Genomic DNA, 27926 nt, shown 5'->3' on the forward strand with positions numbered 1-27926 from the left:
CATCGCCCAGCCCTTCCCGGCTTGCTTTTATTAGCCACAGGATGGGCAAGGATCAAGGAGACAGGTGGTTGGTTTCACGTGTCCAAGCAGCCTGTCCACATCCACTTCAGCAAGCCCTTCACATATAGCCAAATATTTCCAGAGTGGAAATTTAACAGTGGAATTTTGCAACAAATTAACGAATAAGTTCAAAGTATTAAACAACATTTCAATAACAGTAACAGCATGTCACAGTAACACAGAGCTTTCCAAACTCTGTGTTGCGACGTGTTAGTGTGTCAGCTGCAGTGTGTAGATGTGTCGCACAAACGCTCCCTGTGCTCCTCCCAGGGCCGGAAAGGGGTTATTTTAACTTCTGGTTTGCTAGTAAAACTGAATTACTATGTTGCGAAATGATGCATGTCCAAAATGTGTGTCATCAACATGAACAGTTTGGAAAGCTCTGCAATAGCATCTCATAAAAGACAAGGAGGTTGTTTTTAAAGAGAGTTGCGCTTCTGGGGGAGGCAGGGGACATAGATCTGCACCCACTCTGGACAACTGAAGCCATACCTTTGGTGGCAGATGTGGGTTGGGGAACCTAGATCATTGCAGTGTGGCAGCGGAGAAGCAACAGGGTCCAGAGCAGTACTTAACCCGCTCCCCTCCCTCTCTTTCTCCCTGAAGCTCCCTCTCAGCTGCTTTTACCCAGACAGGGTTTCAAACACATGCTAGCCTCACAAACATAGGCCTGGAACCCTATCATCATCATCACCAGCACCATCATCATTATCAGCATCATCTTATAAAGTGCCTAAGTTCAGCATTTTCTTGTATCAGAAACTAGGTTTTTAGTAGAAAGGATATTTTACAGGACTGAGCGGGATGGGGAGTTTCTAGCTCTTAGGACATTCTAGGAATCAGAAGGAGCTGGTTAAAAAACACATGTCTAGGAGAACAAGAAGATATGGATTGTCTCATGTTGCTCCACACAAGGTGCCTTTAATGCTATTATTGCTTTACCAAAACTGGCTGCAATGCTGGCTCCCCATAAAATCCAGCAATGCCTGTCCCTGTGGGCAATTTTTTTCTATACTTTATGAGAATAAATAATGTTTGGTTTCCTTCTGCACCTGGCCTTTTACACAGTGGCTGCATATCTGCCTCTTCCTCTAAAAGCAACCTCACACCTTTAATCAAGTGTTTCCTGTTCACATATAGAGTTCCCTTAAGCTGTAGTGCTGTACACACTTACCTGGGAGTACTATTTTTCTAAAAAAAAAGAGGTGCCAGAACTCACCATGAGTGCCTCCCTTGTTCTCTTATAATGGCAATGGCACCCACCTGAGAGGTGCCAGAACTGAGTTCCTGTGAGTTCCCCCTCAAAAAAAAGGCCCTGCCTGGGAGTAAGACCCATGGAAGTCAGGGAAAGATAGTTCTAGGTGGAAATGCATGGGGGGGGGGGGTCAGTTTTCATTTCCTGCTTTTTCCATAGAATAAATGAAGTTATACAGTTCAGAGGCAACCTTCTTGGGCTGAAAAGATAAGTCATGGTTTGCTGGTCTGGGAGTACTCTGAGTGTGTTTGTACACCCCCTTCCCAAACCTCCCCTCACATTATTAGTTTCAGTACCAATATTGTGACTTTAATTCTTCTTCTTCTTCTTCTTCTTCTTCTTCTTCTTCTTCTTCTTCTTCTTCTTCTCCTTCTCCTTCTCCTTCTCCTTCTCCTTCTCCTTCTCCTTCTCCTTCTCCTTCTTCTTCTCTTGGTTCTTGTTCTTGGTTCCAGTAAGTCAAAATTAAACACAAGTTCCCTTTTCTGGATGCAAAAGGAAGCTTTGGTTTAAAGGAGCCTTGAAATCAGCACAGAAGCTGGGCATGCAATGGAACAAGGGGGGAAATAAGTAAAAAAAAAATTTTTTTATAATTCTCGGTTGGCTATGACATCAATGACTCACATTGAATGTACTGACATGTAGAAAGGACTCTATGAACTGAAAACCCCATCCATTTTAGAATTCCTGTGGAGAAATTGTACAGTAGTTTATATGAGCCTTCTTTTCTTTAGTTTCAATAAAGGAAGGTTTCCTGTTCAAATCCTGATTTGCATGTGTTTCACTGACTGCACCCACATACAGGCACACCTAGACAACTGGCTGCTGTTTTTCAGCAAAATATTTTACTCAGAAGGGTAAGGGTGCCACTTCCAATGCTGAGGCTATGCCTGCTTTTAGACCCAGGCCTGGACTTTCAGTTGCAACCCAGAGATTCACACTGCTTTCTTTAAAACTACTAATTAAGAGTCTGTTACAAGGTCCTCTTCAACATGGGTTGCTTCTCCCATTCATTTCTTCCTTGATCCTCTTTTCTGTCCCCTTCCCACATTTGCTGGCTGGCAGGTCTGTTTACTACAGAAGATCATAGAATTGTAGAATTATAGAGTTGGAAGAGACCCCAAGAGTCATCATCCAACCCCCTGCAATGCAGGAATCTCAGCTGAAGCATCCATGAGAGATCGTACAAGTATGGGAGGGGTTGGTTTTCCCTTCACAGAGACACAGTTCCCGGCACACTCCACAAACTTCAGGATTCTTTGGAAGAGAACCATGTATGTTGACTGTGCTTAAATGTATAGTCTATGTGGATCTGCCCCCAAAGGACCAGGGAGGGGAGGAAACTCTGGCAGAGGCCCAGATCCCACTTAATGGTTTGTTTCAGGGGCCACTCCATTTGAGTCAGAAGACCAAAATTGCATTTCCAATTCCCCTCGTCAGTATGTCTCAGTCCACTAGCGAGGGCTTGTTAGTTTCAGTGGAACTCAGGCAAGAAAAACTGCCTTGGGGATTGTGCCCCTTGGATCTCTGCCTTCCACCCCTCTGCCACACTTAATAGCACCCAATATCCGAAAGCTGTCTCTGCCTGCTTCTTTGAGCATTCTGACACACTGGGAACTGTTAAAGCTGAGGAAGTGACAAACCAAAACCAGCCAGTTTCTGGAGAGGAAGTCACTGGTCTATCAGGGCCTCTTCCTTTTCAGTAATTTTGATTTCTTTATTGATTAGGCACTATGAAAGACAGTTTAAATAAAGATTAGAGTGGAATGGAAATATCACTATATGAAGATGTATGTTTTGCCTTTTAGGGTTGTCAAACTGGCCTCACTCTGATGCCTTTAATGATGTGTTCTGATATGCAGGGAAAGCTTCCTCCATCACTTCATAATCCTACCCCAAAAAGCTTAACTAGCTGTATTTTTGTGTGCCTGATGGCTGCTGTTAAAAGCAGAGGAGCAGGAACAGAGGGAGGGAAGAGAACACAGTGGTCATGCTGTTCAACAGGGCTGGTGCAGGAAGGTGCCCCAGTGAATTTTTGCCCCTTAGCCCTGTAGATCACATCCACACCGTACATTTAAAGCACATTTATATCACTTCAACCATCAGGGCTTCCTGCAAAAGGCTCCAGGGAATTGTAGTTTACCCTCACAGAGCTACAGTTCCCAGCACCCTTAACAAAGTTCAGTTCCCGGGATTCTTGTGGTGAAGCTATGTGATCTAAATGGGCATTCAGTGTATGGTGCGGATGTCTGTGCCTCCTATGAAATCGCAGCGTCGCAAACTGCTCCCATGCAAACGGTTGCTGATCTGAGTTGTTTCCAAAACTTCTTTATTACAATAAGCCCTTTGAAACTGAGTGGTGAACCGACGCCATGTGACCATCTCCTTCGTGTCAGCTATAGAGACGCCTTGGAGAAAACAGGCAGATTCCCAGGGCATTAGGAAACCAAGAAGTCTGTCCAAGGAGTCCCAGTCCAGAATCTGCAATGGTCCTGCAAATTACATGCTGGGATTTTTAAAAATATAAACCAGCAGCACCCCAGATTTTGCCTCCATTTTAGTTCCTACCATTTGTGGGGATGAAGCCAGGTCCTGTACTATTTTGCAAGATTTTAAAAAAAATATTATTTGCAGATTTAACAAAGAAAAAAGAGGGAGGAAAGTAAAGGCATTTTTAAATTTAAAAAATGGTATATAAATAATACTAAAGAGTAAAAAAATAAAGCTGACAGGTCACAATCTGAATACAATAACCACACAGTACATGCATCTTAAGTTAAATATATATGTAAGCCCCTCAAATGTCCAGATAGGTATCCACACAAAACTAACCTGAAATATGTTCACGAGGTCCTCAGACCATTGTGTAATAGACTGTGGGTATTTTTGCAAAATTATATGATAAAAGTGTATTATATGATCAAAGTGTTCATGCTGCATCATGCGACAAAACATAAAAATTCTGTCCACTTTTGAATATAACATGCCATTTACATGTCAGCTGTTGAATATGGAGATCCAATACAATTAGATGTCAAAATGTGAAGTCAAATAAACAAAGACTTATATCAGCTGGTTACTCAACAACATTCACAGAGGAGAAATCTTAGGATGATTTTTTTTTAAAAGCAAATTAAATTTCAGTTCTGTTTTCAGGGATAAGACTTAGGAAGTGTGTGTTTCTTTGAAGCCAACTTTGATGGATTTAGGAGGACAAACAGACAAACAGTTTATACTTGGGGTAGGACTAGAATTAGATTAAAGAATATGGTTGCAGTCTTGTCCACATTTAGGGCACCTAACCTAAACCAGATGGTCTGGTTTATCTGCAAAATGTCTGGACTTTGTTGAACATCCATTCTGATTTGTTTGTGGGGCGGCTACATGAGCAGCATTCATCCTGTTTTCTTTCTGGGATGTTTATACATCTTTCCCATTCGCCATTTGTTCATCCCACACTTTTCAGTGGATATCCCAGCTGCTTTCCTCACCACGAAAAGCTCACTTATTTTTTTTTAAAAGTGGATTTGTTATATTAATAGAACTTTAAAGGTAAAGATAAAGGGACCCCTGACCATTAGGTCCAGTCATGGCCGACTCGGGTTGCGGCACTCATCTTGCTTTACTGGCCGAGGGAGCCGGCATACAGCTTCCGGGTCATGTGGCCAGCATGACTAAGCCGCTTCTGGCGAACCAGAGCAGCGCATGGAAACGTCGTTTACCTTCCCGCTATAAAGCGGTACCTATTTATCTACTTGCACTTTTTGTGCTTTCAAACTGCTAGGTGGGCAGGAGCAGGGACTGAGCAACGGGAGCTCACCCCGTAGTGAGGATTCAAACCACCGACCTTCTGATCCTAGGCTCTGTGGTTTAACCCACAGCACCCCCATGTCCCTTTAGAACTTTAATCCACATTAATTGCACAAACCTAAATTTTTAATATGTGTTTGAATCCCTCCCATAAAATAATGATGGCCAGCAGGTACTCTTACTTGAGGGTAAGCCACATTGAGAACTTATTTTTGAATAACCACCAATGGGATTGGGCTGTATAATGCCAAGCGGCTTGCGCACTTTTCACTATGGTATTTTATTATCATAAATCGCTTTGGGACTTATTGTTGTGGGGAGCAGGACATACATCTGATCTGATTAACCACCTGCCCTCCTGGTGGCATATGAAGCTGGGGGGGTGGGGAAAAGGGGGGGGGTCCCAGGTTTGGCAAAGCCAGTCTGACTTTGCAAGCAGGGGAGAAGTATGTCTGGGGAGGAGGTTGTGAAACATCCCCGTGTTTCCCCACGAAGCCTTGTGAGGTTCAAGAGGATGCTGGCTGAGGGGCGGCATGCCTGTGTCTGCGGAGGACCTTTGGCTCAGCTTGGCACTTCCTGTCAAAAGGATCTCAGAGAGAAGGGCTGAGAAAGTGAATGTTGCTACAGAAGGTCCCAGAGAGCTTTTGCCAGTTATGGAAAGCCCTTTTGGACTAGATCTGAGCCTTGGCTGTGAGTCCCAGAAGACCAGCTCTCTGCCCTGCAGCCTTTCCCCACCAGGCCTGGGAGGGCGGGGCCTGGACTGACTCCTGCTACAAAAGCAGAGGCCAGAGACCATCTTGGCTGCCTCTCAGGTCATCAAGCCTGAGCTTCCACTTAAACATTTAAGATAATTTGTTTTGTTAACTTGGCTGCCTTAAATGTGGATTCTGCAGTTGACATCCTCTGCAAAGTTTTATTTTGAAATATTTAAGATAATATTTAGTTTCCAGTTAATTATGTTGCTTTGAATGTATACTTTATATTCGACTTTCTTCTGTAATTTATTCTTCTGAACCGCTTTGAGATTCTCCCCCCCTCTAAAAATACAAATCAGTATAGAAATGAAATGAATAAAAACAAATAAAAGTGAATAAATTCCCTTCTGAGGAAACTCCCAAGGGTCCCTTTCCGTGGGCGTGGCCAGAACAAGAAATGGGTGGAGCAACACATGCAAATGTTCCCTTTGTACAATGTGCTGGACACGTTCCTCACCCCTGCTTTAGCTGTGGATCAATTGTCTGTAAAAGGAAGCCCTAAGAAAAGGGGTTGGACAAGATGGCTTCTAAGGCTCCGAGCTCTGAAATGCTCTGCTTCTATATTTGCCCCAGGGTTTTGGCTCGTGCTGTGCATGTAGCCACTTGTGGGAGGAAAAGGGTCTTGAGCCACTCCTAGATCTGAAACAACTGCCTGGAATTTGATTTAAGAACCAACCAACCAGCGGGGATGTGTGTGTGCTGAGGAGCCGGCGGCCTTCCAGATGTTGCCAGGCTGCCACTCCCATCCCTCGCTGACTATTGGCCATGCTGGCTGGGTGCTGTAGCCCAACCACTCCTGGAGGGCCAGAGCTTTCCCCACCCCTGTTTTGGTCTATGATTCCTCAGGTGTGGACAGAACAAAGATACCACCACATTCCTCTGGGATGAGCCGTCCTGCGCCCTCCTGCCCTGCAAGCCTCCTGCGGTGCTGTGGATCTTCACAGTTCATTTGCTTGCCCTGCGAAAGCTCCTGCCCTGGGGAAGCCCTTTGGCCCCACTGCTCATCAGGTCGCCTCACCTAAAGCCTGTGTCCAGCCCCGGAGTCTCCTGCGTCTCCTGTTCATCTCTCTTCGTTTCCGATCCCAGGTGCGGCAGGTGCTGGAGTGGCCTGGCGCCACCTGTAGCTGCTCCTCCTCATCCTATGCTTTCCTCATCTCTGTTGCTGGAGAGCTCCAGGCGCTTGCTTTTTCTGCTTCGTCTTCCTCCTCCTCTCCTGCCTCCTCCATCCTTCACCACGCTGCTTTGCACATCGAAAGCCTACAGGCGCCAGGATCCATTTCTCTGCCTGCTCCCTGGCCTATCAGATACAGAGGAGCCAAGCTGGCATGAGGAAGGGCAGGAAGGTGGCGCGGCTCCGTCCTGTGGCTGCGTTCCGCCACAGCCATTCGGCCCGCCGGCCACTTTGGCAGCCAGAGAAAGGCCAGACCCTTTTTGGCTCTGAAATCGCAGCACCCGGCACCCCTCGAATCTGGGTTGGTTGTGGTCCCTCCAGGGAAGCCAGGGGTCCTTTATGCCAACTTGTACCCCCTTAACCATATCTCCCTTAGCACCTTCTTAATCAAGACACCCCGCTCTTAAGATTTGCCGAAAGCTCTCCCTTCGAAACTCCTCATTTCTGAGTCTTTGGGACGTTTATTAAGAAACGTTTTGCCTTTGTCAACTCTCACACGTACACAAAGGTGGCACCAAAAGGGCACTCTCTAAAAGTGTGTGTATGAGGGCGGAGGACGGGGGGGGGGGGAGAGAGACTGGAAGATGTGGGGCTTGTGACCTTCAAATAGCTCTTCCAAATCCCGTTTTGAGGCTCCTAAATTCCTTCCCTCTCCCACGAGCCCAGCTCAGGAGAAGGTCTTGGCTACATTTATCTATATATCAATTAAAAACATGTCTCTCTGTGCGTATCCCACCCTACTACTTCGTTGCTGCACCGTCTCCTCCTCCAAGATGCGAGCAGAAAGCCAAAGATTTTTGGATGCCGTTGCTGGCATCCCTGCTGCGGCCCGTTTTCCTCTCCCCCCCCCCCAGGCTCGCGGGCGGGGGAGGGACCCAGGCGTCCGGCGCCAGACCCTTGAGGTGCAACCCACCCGCTGGGGCACCCCCTCCTCCCGTCCAAGCGGAGGAAGAAAAGTGGAGAAGGAGAGGCTGCGCTCATTCTCCCCCCACCAGTCCGCCCCACCCCAACTCTCCTTAGCGCAGGGCCGGGAGTGGAGGGGGGCACTCCCTTCTCCCCCCCCCCGCCCCAGCCGATGCCTACCTTATCCCCCCCTCCCCGTCCAGCTTTGGGGCCCAACCAGAGCCCGGGAAGGAGGGGAGGAGGGCGGAGGGAGGGGGCAGGGCGGGGCGGGGAGGGAGGGGACTCTCGCCGCCGCCGCCGATTATGTCACATCGATCGGGCTCTGCAGCAGGAGCAGCAGGAGTCGGCGAGGCGGCGGCTGCGGGGCGAGCGCAGGGACGGGCGCGGCTCAGGTAGGAGGCCGGAGGGGCTGCCGCAGGGACCCCCTCCCCGGCCTCGGCAGGAGCCTCGGGGTTGGGGGAGAGGATGGGTCCCCTCGCTGGGAGGGCTGTCCCTCCTCCCGCCTTTGTCAGGATCTGGAGGTGGGGGGGGCTCTTCTAAATTTGGGGTATAAAGGAGACCTGAGGGGTTCCTCAGTGGAACACGCACAGCCCGGTTAGAAGAAATAGGTTGGTGCAGCCCGCCCGCCCCCTCCCCGCCCTCGATGCGCATCTGTCTCTAGGAGAAGTTGCGGGGCGTGTGGTGGGGGCTGTGGGTCAGGAGGACTGAATGTGTGTCCGTGGGGCTAGGCTCCAGGGGAGGGAATCGGGGAAGAAGGGGCCGAGAAGGGGAGACCCTCCGGGTGCAGGGAAAGGGACCCCTCTTGCGGGGAGGGTGCATGGGAATGTAAGGGCCAAGAGATGTGCTGGAGAAGATGGCGGGGGCCGGGGGGGGGCCAAAATCTCTAGGTGCAAGCCATCTTTAGCTCTTTCCTCTCAGAGGAAGATGTATGGGGGTCTTTTGGGGGGCAGTAATAAGGGGTGTGTGAGAGAAGAGGCGGGAGGGAGGGAGGCAGCAGGGCCCCTTGAGTGTGAGAATATGTGCCAGGGATGGGGATGTGTCAGGGAAACAGATGTGTGCACCATTGTATGCCAGGATGAGGGCTTGCATGAGGAAGGGGAGTATTCCAGGAGTGGAAGCCGAGGCAAGGTTGTCTTCAGAATGAGTTGTGTGCGCTAGAAGGGTTGTGACAAGACGGGGGGGTGTGTGTGTGAGAGAGAGAGAGAGGGAGGGAGCTGGGTGTGTGGGTAGGGAGGAAGGGTAGCAGAATGGTGTCTGATGATGAGTCTCTCCTGTGTACATCTGCGCTAAGGAGGCTAGAGCATGTGCCTGTATGTGGGGGAAAGGGCACGCTGTGGACCTTGGTGTGTGAGAAGGGGAAGCATTGTGTGCTGGCAAGGATGCTGTGGGAATCGCGGGCAGCTTGTGGGCGAAGATGTTGAATTATGGTTGGAGGGGGAGAGGGAGGGAGAGTAGTGAAAGGGTGTGGCAGCTGGATCTGGGCCTAAATCAGAAGGCTCTACCATTCCTGTCCTCGGTGGAGGACCAGCATGACCATTACGCAGTGTGAGATGGTCTGCCTCAGGCGGCAGGTTTTGGGCAGTGGCCATTAAAGAGCAGCAAGTAGTTAATTATTTAATGTATCATATATATATTTAAATTGTTGGTGGGAGGCAGGGTACCATTTGGACTGCTGCTTCACGCAACACATCTTTTTCAATTATTTCTGCATCCATGGAAGGCAAGATGGGAGCTCTTTAAAACTACAGTTTGCATGTGTCTGAGAGGAGGTATCAGACTGTTGTGTGTGGGAAGTAGTTACTCGGAGCATCGCTCTGTTTTGGAGGCGTTGTACAAGGTTGTGCTATTCTGGAAGAATTTGTAAATAGCACTGGGAGGCAGGAATGAAATCATTGTGAGTAAGGACTGGAAGATGGCACTGGAAGATGGGTACTGTGATGGCACTGGAAGATGGGTACTGGTTGTGCATGTGTGTACAGGTTGTGGGTTGCACATGCAGAGCTTGAAATGCGCGTGTGAGTTGGCTATATGTGAATAACAGAATTTTGCAGGTGAGAAGGAATGTTGATTGCATGGGGTATGTGTGTGAGAGAGGGGGGGCTGTGTTGTGTTGTGCAGAATAGGGAGGGGCAGTGGGGAGGGCTTGGGGTTTTGTGCATATGGTGTTGCTGCTGTGTCTCTCTCGGGGGGGGGGGCAGTGCTGGCAATGGACATGAGCCAGAGGTCCACAATCTTTTGACAGTTTATATGTCTATGAAAATCTGCTTTGCAGGCATGTGCAACAGGGTAATGTCACAACGTGTGTGTGTGTGTGTGAATGTGAATGATTGGTGGGTTTCTAGGTCTTCTCAAAGGGTTTGGTGTAAGTCGGTTGATGGATTCATGGCTATTGAAACATAATACTGGTGTGTGTGTGATGAGTGCGTTATGCAGACCTAAGTGTGCAGTCAGTTGTGTGTGGAGGAGAGACAGGTTGTGTGTAAAGGGAAAAAAGGGTTGTATGTGCCTCTCTTATTGTGCTGTGCAGATATGGTGGGTGGTGGCATGTGCACAGCCCAGGCCTGCAGTGCTTGCATGGTGCCTTTGTGGAGGTGTTTCCTAGAAGTAAAGAATTTCCAGGATGTGTTCTTGTGCCAATCTGGCACCCACTAGATGTTTTGAACTGCAACTCCCATCAGCCCCAAAACATCAGTGTGTGTGTGTGTGTGAGAGAGAGAGAGAGAGAGAAAAAATCTGCTGTGCTTTGCATGCACGGAGTGTTTGAGTGGGATCAACCGCTCTCCTAGGCTCAGTCCTAAAAGCTGTAGGGTGAGGCTGGCATCCTTCAGATGTGAGGACACCTGGAGCAATATCAAATGAAGAGAACACCTCACTGCCTGCATCTGCCTTACCCCCCCCCCCGGCTGCCAGGTCAGAGGCTTCAAATGAGCCCAGGCCCCTCTCTGTTTAAAAGTGAACTGCTGCACACAACAGAGAGTCGGGTGCTGGTGGTTTGCACAGGTCTGTGCCCATGTGTGATGATTTGCTGCTAACTTCAGGCTGTATTTCCTGGGCTGGGTGGGGCTTGTTTTCCTATGCTTAGATCATAGCAGTTTTGCATGTACACACACACACACACACACACACACACATTTTCATGCCACAGGCTTGCTGAGATTGATGAAGTGTCTGTGGACTTGATGGCAGGTTGTGTGTGCATGGGCAAAAGCCAAGGCTCAGCTTGTATCTGGCTCCTTCTTCTGCCCCCCCCTAACCATATGAGCCAACTCCTAGGGGCCAAGGTCCTTCCCCCCCCCAATAAAATATTTGAGGGGGCCAGCCTCCCCCCCAGGTTGATGGGCATTGCCATTCAAATGGTGTGCTCATGCCTTGTCTTGTGGTCTGTTATGTGAGGTGGGGCTTACATCCCCCCCCCAATACTTTATTCAAGGAGGCACCCCTGCCCCCAGTGTGGGAATCAGAGCAGAGCTGCCAGGGCTCAGCCCCAGAATCTGTTTTCAGAACCCATTAATTTGATGACAAACCAGCAATTGAAAAACTGACTGTTTTGAACATGTGCACCGAATCATTTACATTTATTTAACAGAGGTAAATAAAAAAGTTGCATTTAGGAGGTGCAACTGTCTAAACAAGCTGTTGTTTAGGAAAGCAAGCACTGCTCACTCATTCAGAGAACAGGGTATTGCCAGTTCACCATCACCATCATCTTGGGGGGCAAAACTACACTGACCAATCCAGGCACACATCCTCTTCCTCTTGCCCCATCTAGGGGAGCAAAATCCCAGGAAGCCTTCACCAAGCTGAAATCTTCCAGTTGCTTTGGACTACAAGTCCCATCCACCTGGGGGCACCAGGTTGGCAAAGGCTGATTCTGAGAGAGGAAGGCATTAAAGTTTCTCCCCTCTCAATTTGATCAGCTTTTATATATAGCAAAAAAGCAGAGATCAGGAAGACTCCCCTCTCCCTCTTAATCACCTTGAATTCTCCTTCGATTCCAATAAGGGGGAAATAATTTCTGAGCTTAAATGGGGATATGCCCTTGCCAGGGAGAAATCTCTTACTGGGAAATGCAACCCAGAATATTCACAGCAGAAGTCTAATATTTTGGGCTGAACACCTGCTGACCAAGAAATCCTCTGAGCTGGAAAACAGCATTTGTGAACACTCCAATCCTTGGATTTCTACCAGACACAGCACAACCACAGCCAATTAAACACACACACACCGGACATAAATCCTCCTGCAATCAAGTGAGTAGTTAAGAAAATGAATGAAAATCAATGGCATTTTCTGCCCTGAAAGATGAGGGTCCTGAGATCCCCCAAATGTTGGGCAGATCAGCATGAATAGGCATCATATCCTGGGAAGTTAAATAACCCCAAATCTCAGCTGGAACAAATCTGATTTTGATTTTATGGCAGTCAGAAGATGGGGAGGGAAAACATTTTGCCATCCAATTCCCCCCCCCCCGTCCCTTTTTTGGCAGACTGCAATACTGTTTTGCTGTCTGTCTGGCTCTTTATTAGGGAGAGATGCTATTTAATTATCACTTTCAATAACAAGAGGGAGTATTAACATTGAAGCACATAATTCCGGTATCTGGGTAATTGCTCTTGAATTTCTGTTAAGGAAAAAACACCCTTATTTACAATATCCTGGGCATCTATGTAGGTTAAGGCCCCAAACGTCATCTATTTCCCCAGTTTCCTTTCCTTTTCCTGGCTCCAAAGCCTGATGCTAAAGCAGACCACCCAAGGAAAGCCCAGGAGTTCCCCACATCAAGGATATATGTACAAATCAACCCCCCTCCCATGAACAAAGTCCAGTTTAATAAATAACACTGTCCTCCTCACAGCATGGCTATGGTTTTCTGCAGCGCTTTCCATTCACTTCCATGGGACTTCTGCAGGAGAATATCCCCTGGGGGTGTGCGCCCTACCTAGGTCAGGAGCTTGATTCCCAACCTTTCCTTAATGATTAAAAAATCCCCCTTCCCGGAGCTGTGGAGGATAACCCTGGATGCCCCCAGCCTGCCTCTCCCCCCCTCCCCGCCCTGACAAGGAGGTGATGGGTGGGGGGGGAGGGGGGAGAGGGGCAGCAGGTGGCAATTGATTTACGGGAGGAATCTGTCTGAGGCAGGAGCTGCGTGGTGGGGAGAGGGACGGATAGCGGCATGTTGCCCAGGCAACGAGGAATTATGGTCTGGCATGTTCCTCATCAATCCACCTTGTCAATAGAGCTGGTGGCAGGATAGAGAGGAATACCAAGGCCGGCTCTGCCCAGCTGCACGGATGCCCTCGGCCCTGACCCAAAACCCTCCCTGCTGTCTGATCTGCCCCCTCCTCCCCACAGGTTTGACAAATGCCCCACACTCTTCTCCTTCTTGCCACCCAGCTCTCTCACCTCTTCCATCCACATTAGAGCCCAACGATCTCTCTTTCCTGCCTTTTTCATGAAAAGCTCTTTGTTCCTGGGATTCTCTCTCTGTCTCTCTCCTGCTTTGTCCCCAGCCTTCTGCTTCTCAGCGCAGCAGGAGTGGAGACTGAGAGTGGAGACTTTAGGGCTTTGTTTGGGGTAGGGAGAGGGAAGGAGGAGGCTGGGGTTCTTGGCACCTGCAGCTACCTCAGGGCCTGGGGGTTTCATCCAGAACTGCTGCTGCTGCCTGGTGCAGCCGCTGTACCCCCAGTTCCCTTGCCGCACCCAGGGCTGCACCTGCACGTCCATCCCTGTAACCAGACCCATAGTGACTCATCTCCCTGCATCTCTTTTTCATCTTGCTGTATTTGCCTGCCTAGAGTCTCTCTCTCTGTGTGTGTCCTGCTGCCCCCACTCAGCACCTGCAGGAATAAACTCAGAGGATGGGATGGGGAAAGAAAGAGCTGGATTCTCAGTCTCTTCCCCCTCTGGTGTTCCCCAAAGTCCCTCGCTCATATTGTATATAAAAGAGATGTTTCCAAACAAGCCAATTTCTTCTGACCTACCACCACAAGGCCTTGCTAGAGGAGTGTGGACTTTTGTTCCAGCTTCCAGGGGATGGCGGACCCCAGGTGTCTGGGTGCCCAGTCCTCTCTGTAGTGTGATGATGTGGGAAGGGCCCTTTCTCCTCAAAGGCTGGACCACTGACTTGCCAGCAGACCAAAGGGGCTTCAGAGAAGATAGCTGGAAACACAGAGCTGAAAACCCTGCCACCATTGTAAATAGCCAGTTGCTTGGTCACCTCTGGCAATTAAGTGCTGCAATAAAGGTGATGAAGTCAGGAAGCTTAGATCACTGAAAGAGAGCTGGCTAGGCTACTCACCAGCTCCAGGTGACTCACACAGTAGGGGCAAGGGGCTAGCAAAAATGTATGTGAGGCTCTTGTCTAATTTGTAAAGCTGATCTCTGCCTTGAGAAAAAGCAAGGTTTCCACATCCTACAGGACAAATCCAACCCATAGGCTACAATGCACTGGGAAGGTCTCTGGCTGAGGTAACACTGAAATATAGAAGATCCACAGTCTTAGCAGCTTCCATTCATGCCAGTGAACTTTACACCCCATATTAATTAGCAGAGGTGTCTAGTGTTGGTGCCATCTGGAATTAATAACTGTTGAGACACCAACATGTTTTCAACTTGCTTCTAACCCTGAGCGAAAGCCATTCAACCAAATTATCCTGAGATTTCTTACTGAATGTAACGTTTGCACACCACTCTCCACATCCTGCCTCTCCTTGTGGCAATCCCCAGTCCTCCAGAGGAGGTGGGGCAGAGACTCAGGGTTAGCTCAGGTTACTTGCTATCCTACTCAAATATCAAATTTGCCCCCAGTAAAGCTGTTAAGTGTAGACTTTGGGGCCACAATCTGGGGCCTCACAGCCAAGTGCCTTGATGAGAGTGTTAGCAAGCCTCACTGGGCATTGCCCACCATCTAAAATTTCTCCAGAAATGTCTCTGAACCTTGGTGGAGCTCCAAGGTTTCTGGGCAAATAAAAATGGCCAGTGGTTGGAGCCTGGCTTTGCTTTCCAGCATATATCACCCAAAGGGTTACAAAAAGTAAGCGGGCAGGGGCAGAGACCCAGCCCTCTAAAGGGGGTTTTATAGGACAGCAATGGCAGCTGCAGGGAGGGAGTATTCAGGGCTGGGGAGGGGGAAGCTGAGCATGGGACTCTGGGTCCAGTGTTAGAAACTCAGATATATAATCTAATCGTCAAAGGGCACCTTAAGTGTAGGTTACAGGCACCAGAATGGAATGTCTAGGTGCCTTTTTTGCAGTGGAATTTATTTTTATTATTAATTTCATTTCTATACTGCTTTATATTTTAAAGGTGGAAAAAATCTCAAAGCAGTTCACAACACATTAAAACGTCAAATAAAACAATCCATAATAAAACAAATTCAAGCTTCAAGGAAAGTATTTCAGATCCTTCCCTAAGTGACATTTTGCTTTCCCCCGTCATCAGCCTGGCATCCCGAGATCTCCAGGTGGCCTCAGTTGGACCTGCGCCAATCACAAAATGCACCTGGTGCCTGGCTGATTTCTAACACGGCACAGGAGGGCTGCCTCCAACCTCTTGGCACCTTTGTCACCTTCTCCTGCCTCCACAACTAGGAGTGTCAGTTGTGTTGCCTTTTGAAGCATCTTCCCGACTCGTAAGTTCCACCAAAGTGAACGAAGGCAGTGCAGTTGCATATGTGTGTGGTGACGATGACAACACACCTTCCCTTGCTCTGAGGAGTGACAGGGTCTGGGTTTGGCAGAGACATCACACTCCCACTTTTCAGGTTTCTTTCTTTCTTTTGCTTGTTCATGGCAAATGGAGACTTTCTGAGCCACGCGTCTGTACGGAGCGAAGGAAGAAGGCTGCAGTCTGAGAAGCTATTGCCTGTTTTTTGCTTTTGTTTCCTCTCTTGGCTTGGTTGGGCAAAAGTTCATTGTTTTCAGCTTGCAATGGGTAACAGGGCTGCTGGTATTCCACGCAGTATGTCACACTTGCTTCTTTGGGGTGGGGGTGGGGGCTGTTACATTGAAGGAGACAGGCTATTTCGGAGTCCTGGGGAGATGGCACCTTGCAGGAGGTCTCCTTTGCTTGTCTACTGGATGTTAATTCACCTGGGGGAAGATCACCTGTCACAACCATTTAGGGTTGTTAATGAGTGTAATGAGTGAGATTGAATGCAAGTAGGCTGAGAGGAGCAAGTGTTTAACCTGAAAGGTTTTCTGGCTGGGTACATACCACACATGTTAAAACACACGGCTCCCCCTCTCCCAAGCAGAGTCCTGTGAACTGTGGTTTACCCGTCACAGAACTGCAATTCCCAGCACCCTTAAACTACACTTAGACTCATAGAATTGTAGAATTGTAGAGCTGGAAGGGATCCCGAGCATAGCTATCAACATTTTCCTTTTTTAAAGGGAAATTCCCTTATTCCGAATGGGATTCCTCGGAGGAAAAGGGAAAAGTTGACAGGTATGATCCCGAGGGTCATCTAGTCCAATCCTTGCCATGCAGGAATCTCAACTAGATCATACATGACAGATGGCCACCCAACCTCTGCATTAAAACCTCCAAGGAAGAAGAGTCCAACTCTTGTCGTTGGAGTCCGTTTTGCTGTCAAATAGCTCTTCCTGATGTTTAGTCAGAATCTATTTTCTTGTAACTTGAAGCCATTGATTTGGGTTCTACCCTCCACGGCAGGAGAAATAACAATAACAACAGCAACAACAAGCTTGCTCCATCCTTCATGTGACAGCCCTTTTGATATCTGAAGATGGCTATCATATTTCCGCTCATTCTCCTCTTTTACAGGCTAAACATACCCAGCTCCTTCAGCTGTTCTTTATAAGGCTTCATTTACTTTATCATTTCGGTCTCTCTCCTCTGCAAATGTTCTGGCTTGTCGATATCCTTCTTAAATTGTGATGCCCAGAACTGGACACAGTACCCCAAGTGTGGTCTGACAAGGGCAGAATAGAGCAGGGCTATTATTTCCTTTGATCTGGATACTAGACTTGGGTTGATGCAGCCTAGAATAGCATTAGCTTTTTTTATTGCTGCATCACACTGTTGACTCATGTTCAGCTTGTGGTCTACTAAGACCCCTAGGTCTTTTCCACATTCACTACTGGCAAGCCAGGTGTCCCCCATCTTATATTTGTGCAGCTGGTTCTTGCCTAAGGATTCTTTCCCAGGATTCTTTGTGGGGAAATTGTATGCTTGAAACATGCTTTAAAAGGTAAAGTGTGTACACAGCCTCTACCGTGTCACATGTTTCCTCTTTGCCACTCTGAGCAGCCCCTCCTACCTTGGTGGGCCCAGAGCCAAGATGCGGCTGGACTGGCAAGAGAGGAAGGCCTTTGCACTTCCCTCTCTTTGGCTTTATGCTCTGTGAAACAGACTTGTTCTGCGGGCTCTTGCAGTCATCCTGCAGCCTTAGCTGCCATCACTCCTCTGGAATCTGGGTCCCAAACAATCAGCGCCTTGTTGTGCACTTGCTGTGTGTTGTCAACAGGATGGCTCGGCTGCCCCCAAGTTTCCGCTGCCTCGCCCTCAGCCTGACCCATCCTCAGGGCATCATGGCTACAATCGGGGACTTGATTGAGGCCCCAAGCAGAGCTAGTGGGACCCATAGCATTGATGGATCATTGGGGTTGTGGTGAGCTGGGCAGGGGCAGCAGGAATGGTGGGGCACCAGCAAAGCAGGGCAACGGGGAGGTGGCACAGGGAAGAACCCTGCCTCTGCCTCTCCAGGTCTTCCAGCTGCATGAATCAGCCTGTTCCAAGAAGGAGGAGGCCCACATGAAATCCTTTTCCCAGCAATGGGAATGACCCAGTCCAAGACTCCTGCTGGGCTGCAGCCCAATGACACCAAGCCAGAATGTTTTGCAAATGAGTTGCAAAAGCACAGGCATGATTTCTAGAAAAGTCTCATGTCTGTCTTTGGGTCTTCAGGGCCAGAGTAATATGTGATCATTTGGACATGTGAATCTGCCCTCAGCAATCCAAGCCAAACTGTTGCTCTTGTGCGTGTAACTGGTGTGTACATGTTCACCCATGTACACCCGTGTACACACACCACACTTAAAAGTTTTAGTTTATTCCCACCCTGTATGTGACCCAGTTCCCTACCTGTCAATGTGCCTTTGGACCACGGCCATTGGCGAAAAAGTGATCAGAGCAACAAATGTGACTCTTGCCTTTGTACAGTAGACTACACTGCAGCCCTGCAAAAGTCAGAGGTTAGTGTGCACATGCATGTGCACACACGCACACCCCACAGCCTCCATCCAGTCTGGGTCAAAAGCACCTGGAGGGGCCCCTGGGAGCCCTGAGCCTGAGGTTCCCCACCTTTCCTTTAGGATGGCAAGATCATGTATCTTTAATCCTTACGTAGAAGAAAGGATTTTGGCAGCTGCAGTTTCTCATTCAGAGCTGAGCAGGGAAAGACTCACAGAACTCTTCTGCACAACTATTAAGGCAAGAGATTAAGTCCTGCCACCATTCTTTGCGTCTGCTCACCCCCCCCTCTTATCCATGACTGAGCAGGAACCCCCATGGCAGCCGCCTCTTTTGGGTCGCTGCGCATAAATACACTGATTCTAGCCAGTTGTTGTTGTTATTGGGAGGAAAGATTACAAAATGCTGAAACATCTATACTTTGCATAAAGATCTGGAGAAGATATTTTTTTGCAGTTTGCTGTGTTTCTTTAAAATAATGTGCACGCAGCTTCCTCTGCAGCTTGGAGGGGTCCAAGGAACCTGTTGGGATAATAAGGGCAGGCAGGTTCTCAGACCCACTGAGCAGCACAGAGGCTGCAAAACAGGACAGCAAGTGCAAATGCTCCACCCCTAAGTCCAGACTGAATGCTAATTTAGAATCTTGCAATCTCATTTTATAAACAAAAGGGGGAAAGCCACCCTTTCCCCCGCAAAGGCCACTTCCCTTCCCACCACCCCCAGAATTACTGGATTGCTGTCAAGACACTTCTCAGAAATTATGAGCGTTTGGCCTTCCAGCCTCTCTCCAGCTCTCTTCACTCCATTCTCTTTCTGGGGCTAAGAATAGACTCCAGGTGCCCTGAAAGCTAGTCTGAATGGCCTTGAGTATTCAAAGCAGCTTAGTAACCCTATGAAACCCTTTCAGCATCTTCTGCTCTCATACAGCCGCATCACAGTTGTTAAATGTGTCTGTGGATAAGTTCTAAACCATAACCAGATGTAAAAAAGACTATCTATCTATCATCTATCTATCTATCACCATCATTGGATCTATGCCTCCCAGGATCCCACAATGCATGTCATATGGATAGGATGGATTCTCTATGACCCTCAAATGCTGAAATAATACCAAAACCCACAGAATGGAAAATCGACCCAAGGCAGCCTTATGTCGACATGGTGCTGTCCTGTACTGAGAGTACCTGATGGGCACAGGCAAGGCAGGGGGCGCCACAAACCAAGAGGGATCTACCAGCATCACTTCTCCATCTGCAAAATGAAGCCACAAATTGCTCCAAGTTTAAAATTAAACAACAGCACAGTCCTAAAGGTCACTAATGGAGGAAGGAGGGAGAGGTCCCTGCAGCCAGAGGAGAGGCAAAGGGGTCATCTATTCCTTCTTTGCTCCAATGGGAGGGAATTGTCTACAGAGCCACCCATAGAATGGCATCATTCCAAAGGGTGTATTGAGGAAACAAGAGGACTTTGGATGGGGCATATCCACACCCGTCCCTGACACACACTGTTTCCCCCTTTCTCCATTGCTGGAAAATCACCAGAACATGTACAATGGCAGAGTTTTCCACCCACGTACGGCCCTGCTGAGAGTCCTTCTCCGATGGAGGGGATCTCCTCCTCCTCCTCCTCCACTTCTTCCTAAAGCCCCCTCAGGCAGCCTCAAGGTTTGCTTTCTTGCACTTGTATGTTAAGTATGGTATATAAATGATTAATAATATTATTGCAGCTCTCTGTTAAATGGCCCTCCTCCTTTATGCCCTGTTCATGATGCCGGACAACGCATATTCCTCTGGCCTCATGAGGAGCCTCTTCAGTGGGGCTGGTGAGTGTGGGTCCAGCCCCCTAGGCCAGGTGGAAAGGGCCTTGCAGGGAGCGGCCTCCATGCCTCACAGCCAGGCCATGTTCCTCTGGCCTCAAATGTAATTATGTAATTATGCAAATGTAATCATCACCATCATAATCTGTGGGTTTCAGGGGTGGGCTTTTAATTTTTTTAGGCTTCCTGATGAGCCTGGAGGGTTGCTGATAGAACCTGAAGAAGGGCAATTCTCAGGGTGGAAATATAAGGAGAGAGAGAGAGAGAGAGAGAGGATTTAAGGGGCTCGCCCCCCCAACCTTGGAACTGCTCCTTTCCCCGATAAATATGTTTCCCCTCATCCCTCTCCCTTGTTGGGATTTGCATGTTTTCTTTTGCAAATGAGGACAAGGGAGGAGCAGAAATGGAGGTTGTTCACCCTTCAGCTGACCAGACCTTCCTTATCTCCCTGCGCAGGGACCCCTGCCATGGCCAGCTCTGCTGTGTTTTGCTGAGAGAGGCAGGGAGAAGAAAAACGAAACTTGGACTCTGTTTTCTGATTCTGGGAAAGGATTGGGGCTTAGTGGTTAGAGCAGAAGCCAATTCCCCTGGGTTGAATTCCCTGCGGACAGTTATGGATCCTGCCTCCTCCTCCCCTGCCTTCCCCTCCTTTGTGTGTGTTTAGTAGGCAGAGTCCTTAAGGCTCATTAGCTTATCTTTGCCCATGGTTGCTATGGAGACCACAGAGTGGCACTGTCCTGTAGGGCAGCAGCGAGGGAGTGGAAGAGGCTGCTCTTTGCGCACAGGATGCCTGGCATGCGCCTCACCTGGGCAGTGCCTGCAAATCAACACCTGCCCAAAAAATAAAGAGCAGGTGCTCATGAGAGAAACTACGCCAACTGTCACCCCAAACTCCAAGGCTTCATGGTGACTGAACTGCGCACAATATGCAAACCACAGAGGGCGTGATTTGACAAGAGACCCTGGTCAGCCCTAAGCACACCCACAATGCCCGTTTCTAAGGCTGCGCACCGCCGTGCATTGAAAGCACCCAAGTGCTGTAGCTTACCCATCACAGGGCTGCCATTCCTCATCACCCTTAACAAACTACAGTTTCTAGAATTCTTTTTCAGGGGGTGGGGGAGGGAGGAGAAATATGTCTTAAATGTTTGGTGTGTATGTAGCCTAAGAGCAGTACAGGTGATGGCTGTGCCATGAAGCAAGATAAGGTGGTCCCCTCTGACAGCAGGAATTGGGTAAATGTGGGTCCAGCCTGCCGAAATTTTTCACCTGTGCAAGAACATTGTGCAGCTGCTATTGGGATATATATTTGACAGATCCCTTTTGTCGTGGTTGCTTCCTCTGCCACCAGGCCTTTTAAGTTGAGATCTTTCCCAGGCAGCACTGCAGAGGTTTGGCCTAGACGTCTCCCTTCCAACTGTACAATTCTGTGATTCTATTTCTCCCCCCAACACTTACAGTTTATTACTTGGACCCCTTAAATCTGTAACTGCCCCACAGGCATGATGTTCCACTAGCCCCTTTAAAACAGATTAAGGTGCCGCAAGGCACTATTGTTGCCAGTGTAGATCAGTTTCATTCAATGGCAGTGCTCCCTGCCCCCCAAATCAGAATAATAAAAAGGGAAGATCTGTTCTTTCCTGTTGCTATCTTTTAACTACATCAGGCATGTCCAAAATCCGTTTCGGGGGCCTAATCCGGTCTATTTAATCCATTTAAAATTGTAAAAAAAGCTCAAAAACTTTAGTTGGCCCTCATGCATGATCACTTCATCACCCCTGAACTACATGGAGGAGAGGTAGTGAGAATGGTGACCTCCATTAACAACTGTATTTCAATTCATTAGCTATGGAGTGCCAAGGAGCAATTTCTAGCAGAAAGTGTCAATCCACAGTATGTTCAGTGTTGGTGTTTCTAGTGTATATATCCCTAGCATATAAATAGCTCGTCATTTATTCATTCAGGAAGAGATACAAATTTGCTGTTGTGGTTCTTATTACTTTATCATAGGTTGTATTCAGTGTAGCACTGTCAGGTGTGGGGAACCTTTGGCCCATCTGAAGTTGCTGAACTACGACTCCCATTGTCCCTGGCCGCTGCCCATCCATGCCGGGGCTGATGGGAGCTATAGTTCAGCAACATCTGGAGGACCAAAGGACCTATAGAATGGAGATAATTCTCTTGGGCAAGCAGAAATGCTGTTGCACACTCTTCTGGGAATAATAGTAACCTGCTTCAGGGGGTTGTTGTGAGGGCAAATATATATATATTTAAGTCGAGTGAAAAGGGCTATTTAGACGTTTCATAATACCAGACTAGGGTTGTGTGTTTGTGTTTGTATGTGTCTGTGTATGTTTGCGGGCACATGGGGCCTGCTCAGTGGCATCACTATTATATGGACTCGGTTTTCCCTGCCAGAACAACGGGAATAACTGTGTGTGACCTGCCTCTGAAGGTTGGAGTGAGATAGGCAAGAAAAGATGTCTCCCAGCCCTGAAGCTCAGTGGAGAAAGATTTGAGGCTAGTTCTGTTTCTCAGGGTGCCTTAGATTCTTATGCAGATGTATTTGTTGTAGCAAAGTAGTGAAGACTACAAACCTAGACACACTTTCAATGGGATAAGCCCCACTGAATGCAATAGGAATTAGAAAACCAGTTTAGGGTTGTTCTGAGCTGCAAATCAAGAAACAGCCCCCCCCAACCTGGTCTTGATTCTTGCCTTTGCCTCCCCCCCCAAGGTGGCCTTAGGTAAGCTTCTCCCTCTCAGCCTCAGCCCGATCCAGCTGCTTCCGCAATATGGAAGATGTAATAATGGCAACTTACCTTACAGAGTTGTTGTAAGGAGCACAAGAGGCTAGTGCCCATGAAGGACTTCATTTTTTTATTTCATAAAATGTATAGGCCTCTTGATTTTATTATTTTTTTAAAAAAACACTGAAAGAGGTTTACAAAAGATATAACAGTAAATTTAGAAAAAAAAATGTACGAACTTTGAACACTCAAAGTACTATATCAACCTTCCCCAACCTGGTGCTCTCCAGGTATGGTGTTTTGTTTTGTTTTTGTTTTTTTGCTGCTGCACCACACTGTTGACTCATCTTCAGCTTGTGGTTCACTAAGACCCCTAGATCCTTTTCACATGTACTACTGGTTATCCAGGTGAGGCCCCCCCCCCCATATTTATGCAGCTGGTTCTTCCTGCCTAAGTGTAGAATGTGACATTTGGCCGTATTGAAGTTCATTTTGTTAGTTATGACCCAGTTCCCCAATCTGTTAAGTCCATCTTGAACCCCAGTTCTGTCTTCTGTTTGCTGTCCTCCTTGTTTGCTGAGATGAAAGTTGGCTTCTGAGCAGCACCCAGGCCTTACAGGCACAGCTCCACAGGGTGCTAATGCAAGCCCAGGGTGGGATTGTAGAGGCACACACCACCCTCTTTTGTGTGCTGACTTCTCCTAATACACTAGGCTCAATGCAGCTCACAGCTGCCAAAAGTTAGAAGGCAGAGCAGCTTTTAAGCCATGAGAGATGCAGCTCTCCTAGGTCCCCCTTCTCCACCCAACACCCACATCTGTGAGAGGAAGAGGCCATGCATGTGCTTCATGATGCTCTCCATCCAGTGGCGTAGCGTGGGTTGTCAGCACCCGGGGCAAGGCAAGTAATTTGCGCCCCCTAACCCGTGGATTTGCGCCCCCTAACCCGTGGATTTGCGCCCCCTAACCCGTGGATTTGCCCTAACCCCAGATGTTGCGCCCGGTGCGGCCGGCCCCCCCTGCACCCCCCACGCTACGCCACTGTCTCCATCAGCAGAGGGTAGTGGTCAGCCGTTGCGTCTCAGAGGCAATGAGATCTGTGGAAAAACAGAATATTAGCTGCAAACAAGCATTTTTTTAAAACAACAACAACAACTGAGGGATCCTAGTGGAGCAGGACATGATCTCTGTGAGCTGGGCAGCTTCTAATCCCTCCTAGCCTTTCACTTTCTCATTAAACACTGAAGCCTAAGATAAATCTCCAAATGAAAGTGCAAGAGATCCAGTTAATTCCAGAGGATTGGAGGGGCTCTGTTGCAATGCTCAGTTTGTCCTGTAGAGGGCGTCAGGTCAGATGGCGGACAGGCTGCTTCTTTATTTTTAATGCTGCTTAGTACAAAACTCTCCAGCCCCTTTGCTTTGTGCTGCAGCTGGTGGCAGCTCTGAGATCCCTTTTAACCGGAGATGTTGGGGCTGGACCGCAGAAGTTCCCCATCCAAATCACATGCTCAAGCAGTGAGTTATGGGCTTTCCTCCCCTGATTTTATACATTGTTCAGTCTGAGGTCTTGGCAATATTCTGGAAAATGAATTTAGTTGCTCCATTAATTCATTCACAGCTTAAAAAAAGAAGACGGCTAATCAATGCATTTAAAATTCTTTAATCGGTTCAATAGTCCTTGTTAAAAGGATTCTAACCCCCCCCCCACGCCACCATGGGACATTTTAGCTCTAGTACTATCTTGAGGAAATAAAAAATCTCCTGCCCTTATATGGGGAGAGGCTGTTGTGTCTCATGGCACACCAGTGGCGGAGGAGATGGGGAGCTGCCTTTTCTCATGCAAACATTTCCAGTTCCTTTTGATTAGGGCCTGTCATCAGATTCTCCTCTTCAGTCATTCCCACCCCCTATCTCCCCCCCCCAACTCTACTCCCAGCCCCTGTTAAGAGGGCTTTTGACAAGGCCTGTCACCTACTTCATTAATTCTCCTGCTTCTGTGGATGTTTGTTTTACCAAGGGAGATGAAATATGAAAAGGTTAAAAGAGGTGGGGGGGGGGTCGGGTAGCAAGCAGGGGGACAGGGCTGGGTCAAGCAGAACCAGCAACGGGAGAGATGAGCGAGAAGGTCACTAAGGGCTTTTTGGATAGGAGACCTAGCCTGGGTAGATGGGAGGATTAAGACTGAAAGGCATTCTCGTGTGTGTGTGTGTGTGTGTGTGTGTGTGTGTGTGTGTGTTGCATTGTGTGTCTGTGTGCCAGCCCGAGACAATTTGGCTTCTGATTAAGGCTGTGTACACACCACCCCCTTGACAAACATTTAAAGCACAAGGCCAGGCCTCCACCACAAATAATTCTGCAAACTTTAGTTTGCTCAGGGGTCCTGGAATTGTAGCTGTGTGAGGGGTAAACTACAGCAACAAGGATTCCTTGGTGGAAGTCATGTTTTTAATTTATGGTGTGTACATAGTTTAACTGACACAGGACCAATCCTACTGGAAGTTCTCCTCCATAAGCCCCACTGCAATAAGTGGATGATGATAATGTGTATAGTAACAGCCCTTGCACAGCTCCCATGCATTTCAGCAAGAGCTGTGCAGGAGAACTTCCCAATGGGCTGTGCTTTGTGAGTCAGATTTGTATATTGTCTACTCTGCTGCCCGTCAACAGCACCCAAAATCTGCCACTCCAAGTTGCCCATCTCACTACGATAGGGCTCTCTCTGTCTGTTATAGTCCCCTACATGTTTTGAGCAGACTTCACATTGCAATCCAAATACCCGGAGGGTAGGAGTGTTAATGAATCTGCAGCAATTTAGGTTGAGGTGCTCAGGCCAGGTTGCTCTGTGCATGAGCATGCGTTTGTGTATATTAGCAGTCCTTTGTGTGAAGGGAGCTCTTCCTTGCTCTCTGGAACCATCTGCCACAGAACACTGTGATGGGCTCAGGGGGGCAGTGACCACTGTTGATGTCCAGAATTGTGCCAAGCACAGTTTCCTGTTTGCTTTGGCAGGATTCCTGCCACCAGAGTGTCTGTCTATAGCCGGCTGCTTCCCCATGATCCTGCTGTGAATGGCTGTGGGGGTGGGGGGTGGGGGCGAGAGATCAGACTGGATGCAGCCTGTGGCATGATTTCAGGCCACAGATCTCCCCACCTCCAAGTTTTGACCCACTAGGCATAGATTGTTTCTTGTCTTAGCAATTATGAGTGCTAGAAACATCGTTGGTTCAAACCAGTGAACACTGAGGTTGAGCAGCATATTTATGGCTCCGTAGCTTCCCTGGCTGTTGATCTGGTTTTTTTAGTTGTGGAAAGTTGGTGTTGAAAGTTAGTTGGCTATTATATACTGGGCAGATGACGTTGACTACAGGGGATACTGGCCTGTTTCAGAGGGCTTGTTGCAATAATTATGGAGACAATGTACGCTCTCCAAGTATTAGGTAGGATGGGGCTGCAGTTTTACATTAATGGACTTCTAAAGACATTGTCCCCCGCCCCCCCCTAAAGTCTGAAGGATATAAAGTTACAGTAATTGAAAGTTGGGTTATCCTGTTCACCCTAAGGACTCCCAGTCCCAGTGCCATTTGAACAGCATTTCGTGTAACAACTTGAATATACACTGTTGGGTGAAGACTGATACTGGGTAAATTGGAGCGGCATCATAGAGACAAATTCTTATTGACAGGAAACAGAAGCTTTCAAGTTCAGTGACAAAAGTTCAGAGTGGCATGCTATTCTATACTGTTTTAGCTCTATGGTCCAACCCCTTTCTCCATTTCCAAATATGATAATGGCCAGGTCTATCAAATGGCGATTAGCATGACAAATCAACATTTTAAAAATAGAAACTCCAGGATCAGAGGACGCCTACCCCCGTGCTTCCTAGATACTGGGCATAAACAATGGGTGTAGCCACACCCTGCTTGGGGTCTCCCCTGAAGCATTTTGTTGGCTGATGTTGCAGACAGAAGGCTGGTCTATGATGCCTCTTGGCCTGATCCAGTAAGGGAATCCTTGCTTCCTTAGCCATCATGTCTTATTTTTCCCCCGTCTGACATTTTCAGAAAAAAGCCTTTGAGACTCTGTAGCTTTGTCTCCCTGGTGCCTAATAATCTCCACTTCTTTAGGCTAAGCAAGCATACCCCATGCATTCTGCCTATTCTCCTATGATTTAAAAGGACGGATGATCAGAAACATCTCTCTTTTTCACACCCTGTGATTCCTCCTCTTTCGTCCCCTCCTTTATTTGCATTGCCTTGACCTTCCTGGGTAGCATAATCAGAATCATGGCCTGTCCCCTGTGAGCTCACCCCCCCCCCAGCCACAGCTGACAGGTTGCCCCCTCCCCCTCCCCCTTAAATTATTCAGCTCCCCATAGCTGCCCCCTTGGCTCCATCTGCATCCCGGCTGCTGTTCACTGAGCCCCCGCCGTGCTAACAATATAAGCCCCTCGCTTGGTAATTGCCAGATGAATAGAGGAAGGCAGGAGACATGGGAGGGAAATGGGGAGTTGCAGTCAGGGAATGTAGGGGCCCATACACATGCAGGATTCCCATCACATACCTACCAACATTCCTCAGATGAAAATAGGGACGTTTCTCACTCTCTCCTGCCCAACTGACCCTCCTCAACCCCACATTTTTTGTTGTCCCCCCCCCCAGAGCATTTCCACCAATGGAACATAGCACACAAAGCCTGTACCATCCTGAGAAAACCATCCAGATTTTATGTGGTAGATTTACAAAAAGAAAAACACACATCATTAAATAAATTTTAGAAAGGGGCAAGAGTAGATGCAGGCTCACAAAGAAGAGAAGAAGAAGAAGAGTTTGGATTTGATATTCCACTTTATCACTACCCTAAGGAGTCTCAAAGCGGCTAACATTCTCCTTTCCCTTTCTGCCCCACAACAAACACTCTGTGAGGTGAGTGGGGCTGTGAGACTTCAGAGAAGTGTGACTAGCCCAAGGTCACCCAGCAGCTGCATGTGGAGGAGCGGAGACGCGAACCCGGTTCCCCAGATTACAAGTCCACTGCTCTGAACCACTACACCACACTGGCTCAGGATAGCTTTCAAAATTCTGGGACTGTCCCTGGAAAATGACTTGGAGCACATGCCACGAGGCATCTAGGTGGTCACTGCAATGGCAGGATGGTGGGCCTGATGGGTCTTTGACCTGATCTAGCAGGAACCCCTT

The 27926-nt window shown here is 48.3% G+C and overlaps 1 protein-coding gene across 9 annotated transcripts in view; it reads left to right on the forward strand.

Annotated features, from left to right (window-relative positions):
- The first annotated feature begins 8244 nt into the window (after positions 1 to 8244).
- L1CAM (L1 cell adhesion molecule) overlaps positions 8245 to 27926 on the forward strand; it is a 91914-nt gene continuing 72232 nt past the window's right edge. For all 9 annotated transcript variants that reach the window (XM_081844506.1, XM_081844508.1, XM_081844509.1 and 6 more), the window contains exon 1: positions 8245 to 8343. In XM_081844506.1, coding sequence (XP_081700632.1) covers positions 8255 to 8343 — 89 coding nt within the window. In that variant the 5' untranslated portion in view covers positions 8245 to 8254. The remainder of the gene's footprint in view (positions 8344 to 27926) is intronic.

The sequence above is a fragment of the Podarcis erhardii genome (genome assembly GCF_964252035.2).
Source record: "Podarcis erhardii genome assembly, chromosome: 17".
Lineage (NCBI taxonomy): Eukaryota > Metazoa > Chordata > Lepidosauria > Squamata > Lacertidae > Podarcis > Podarcis erhardii.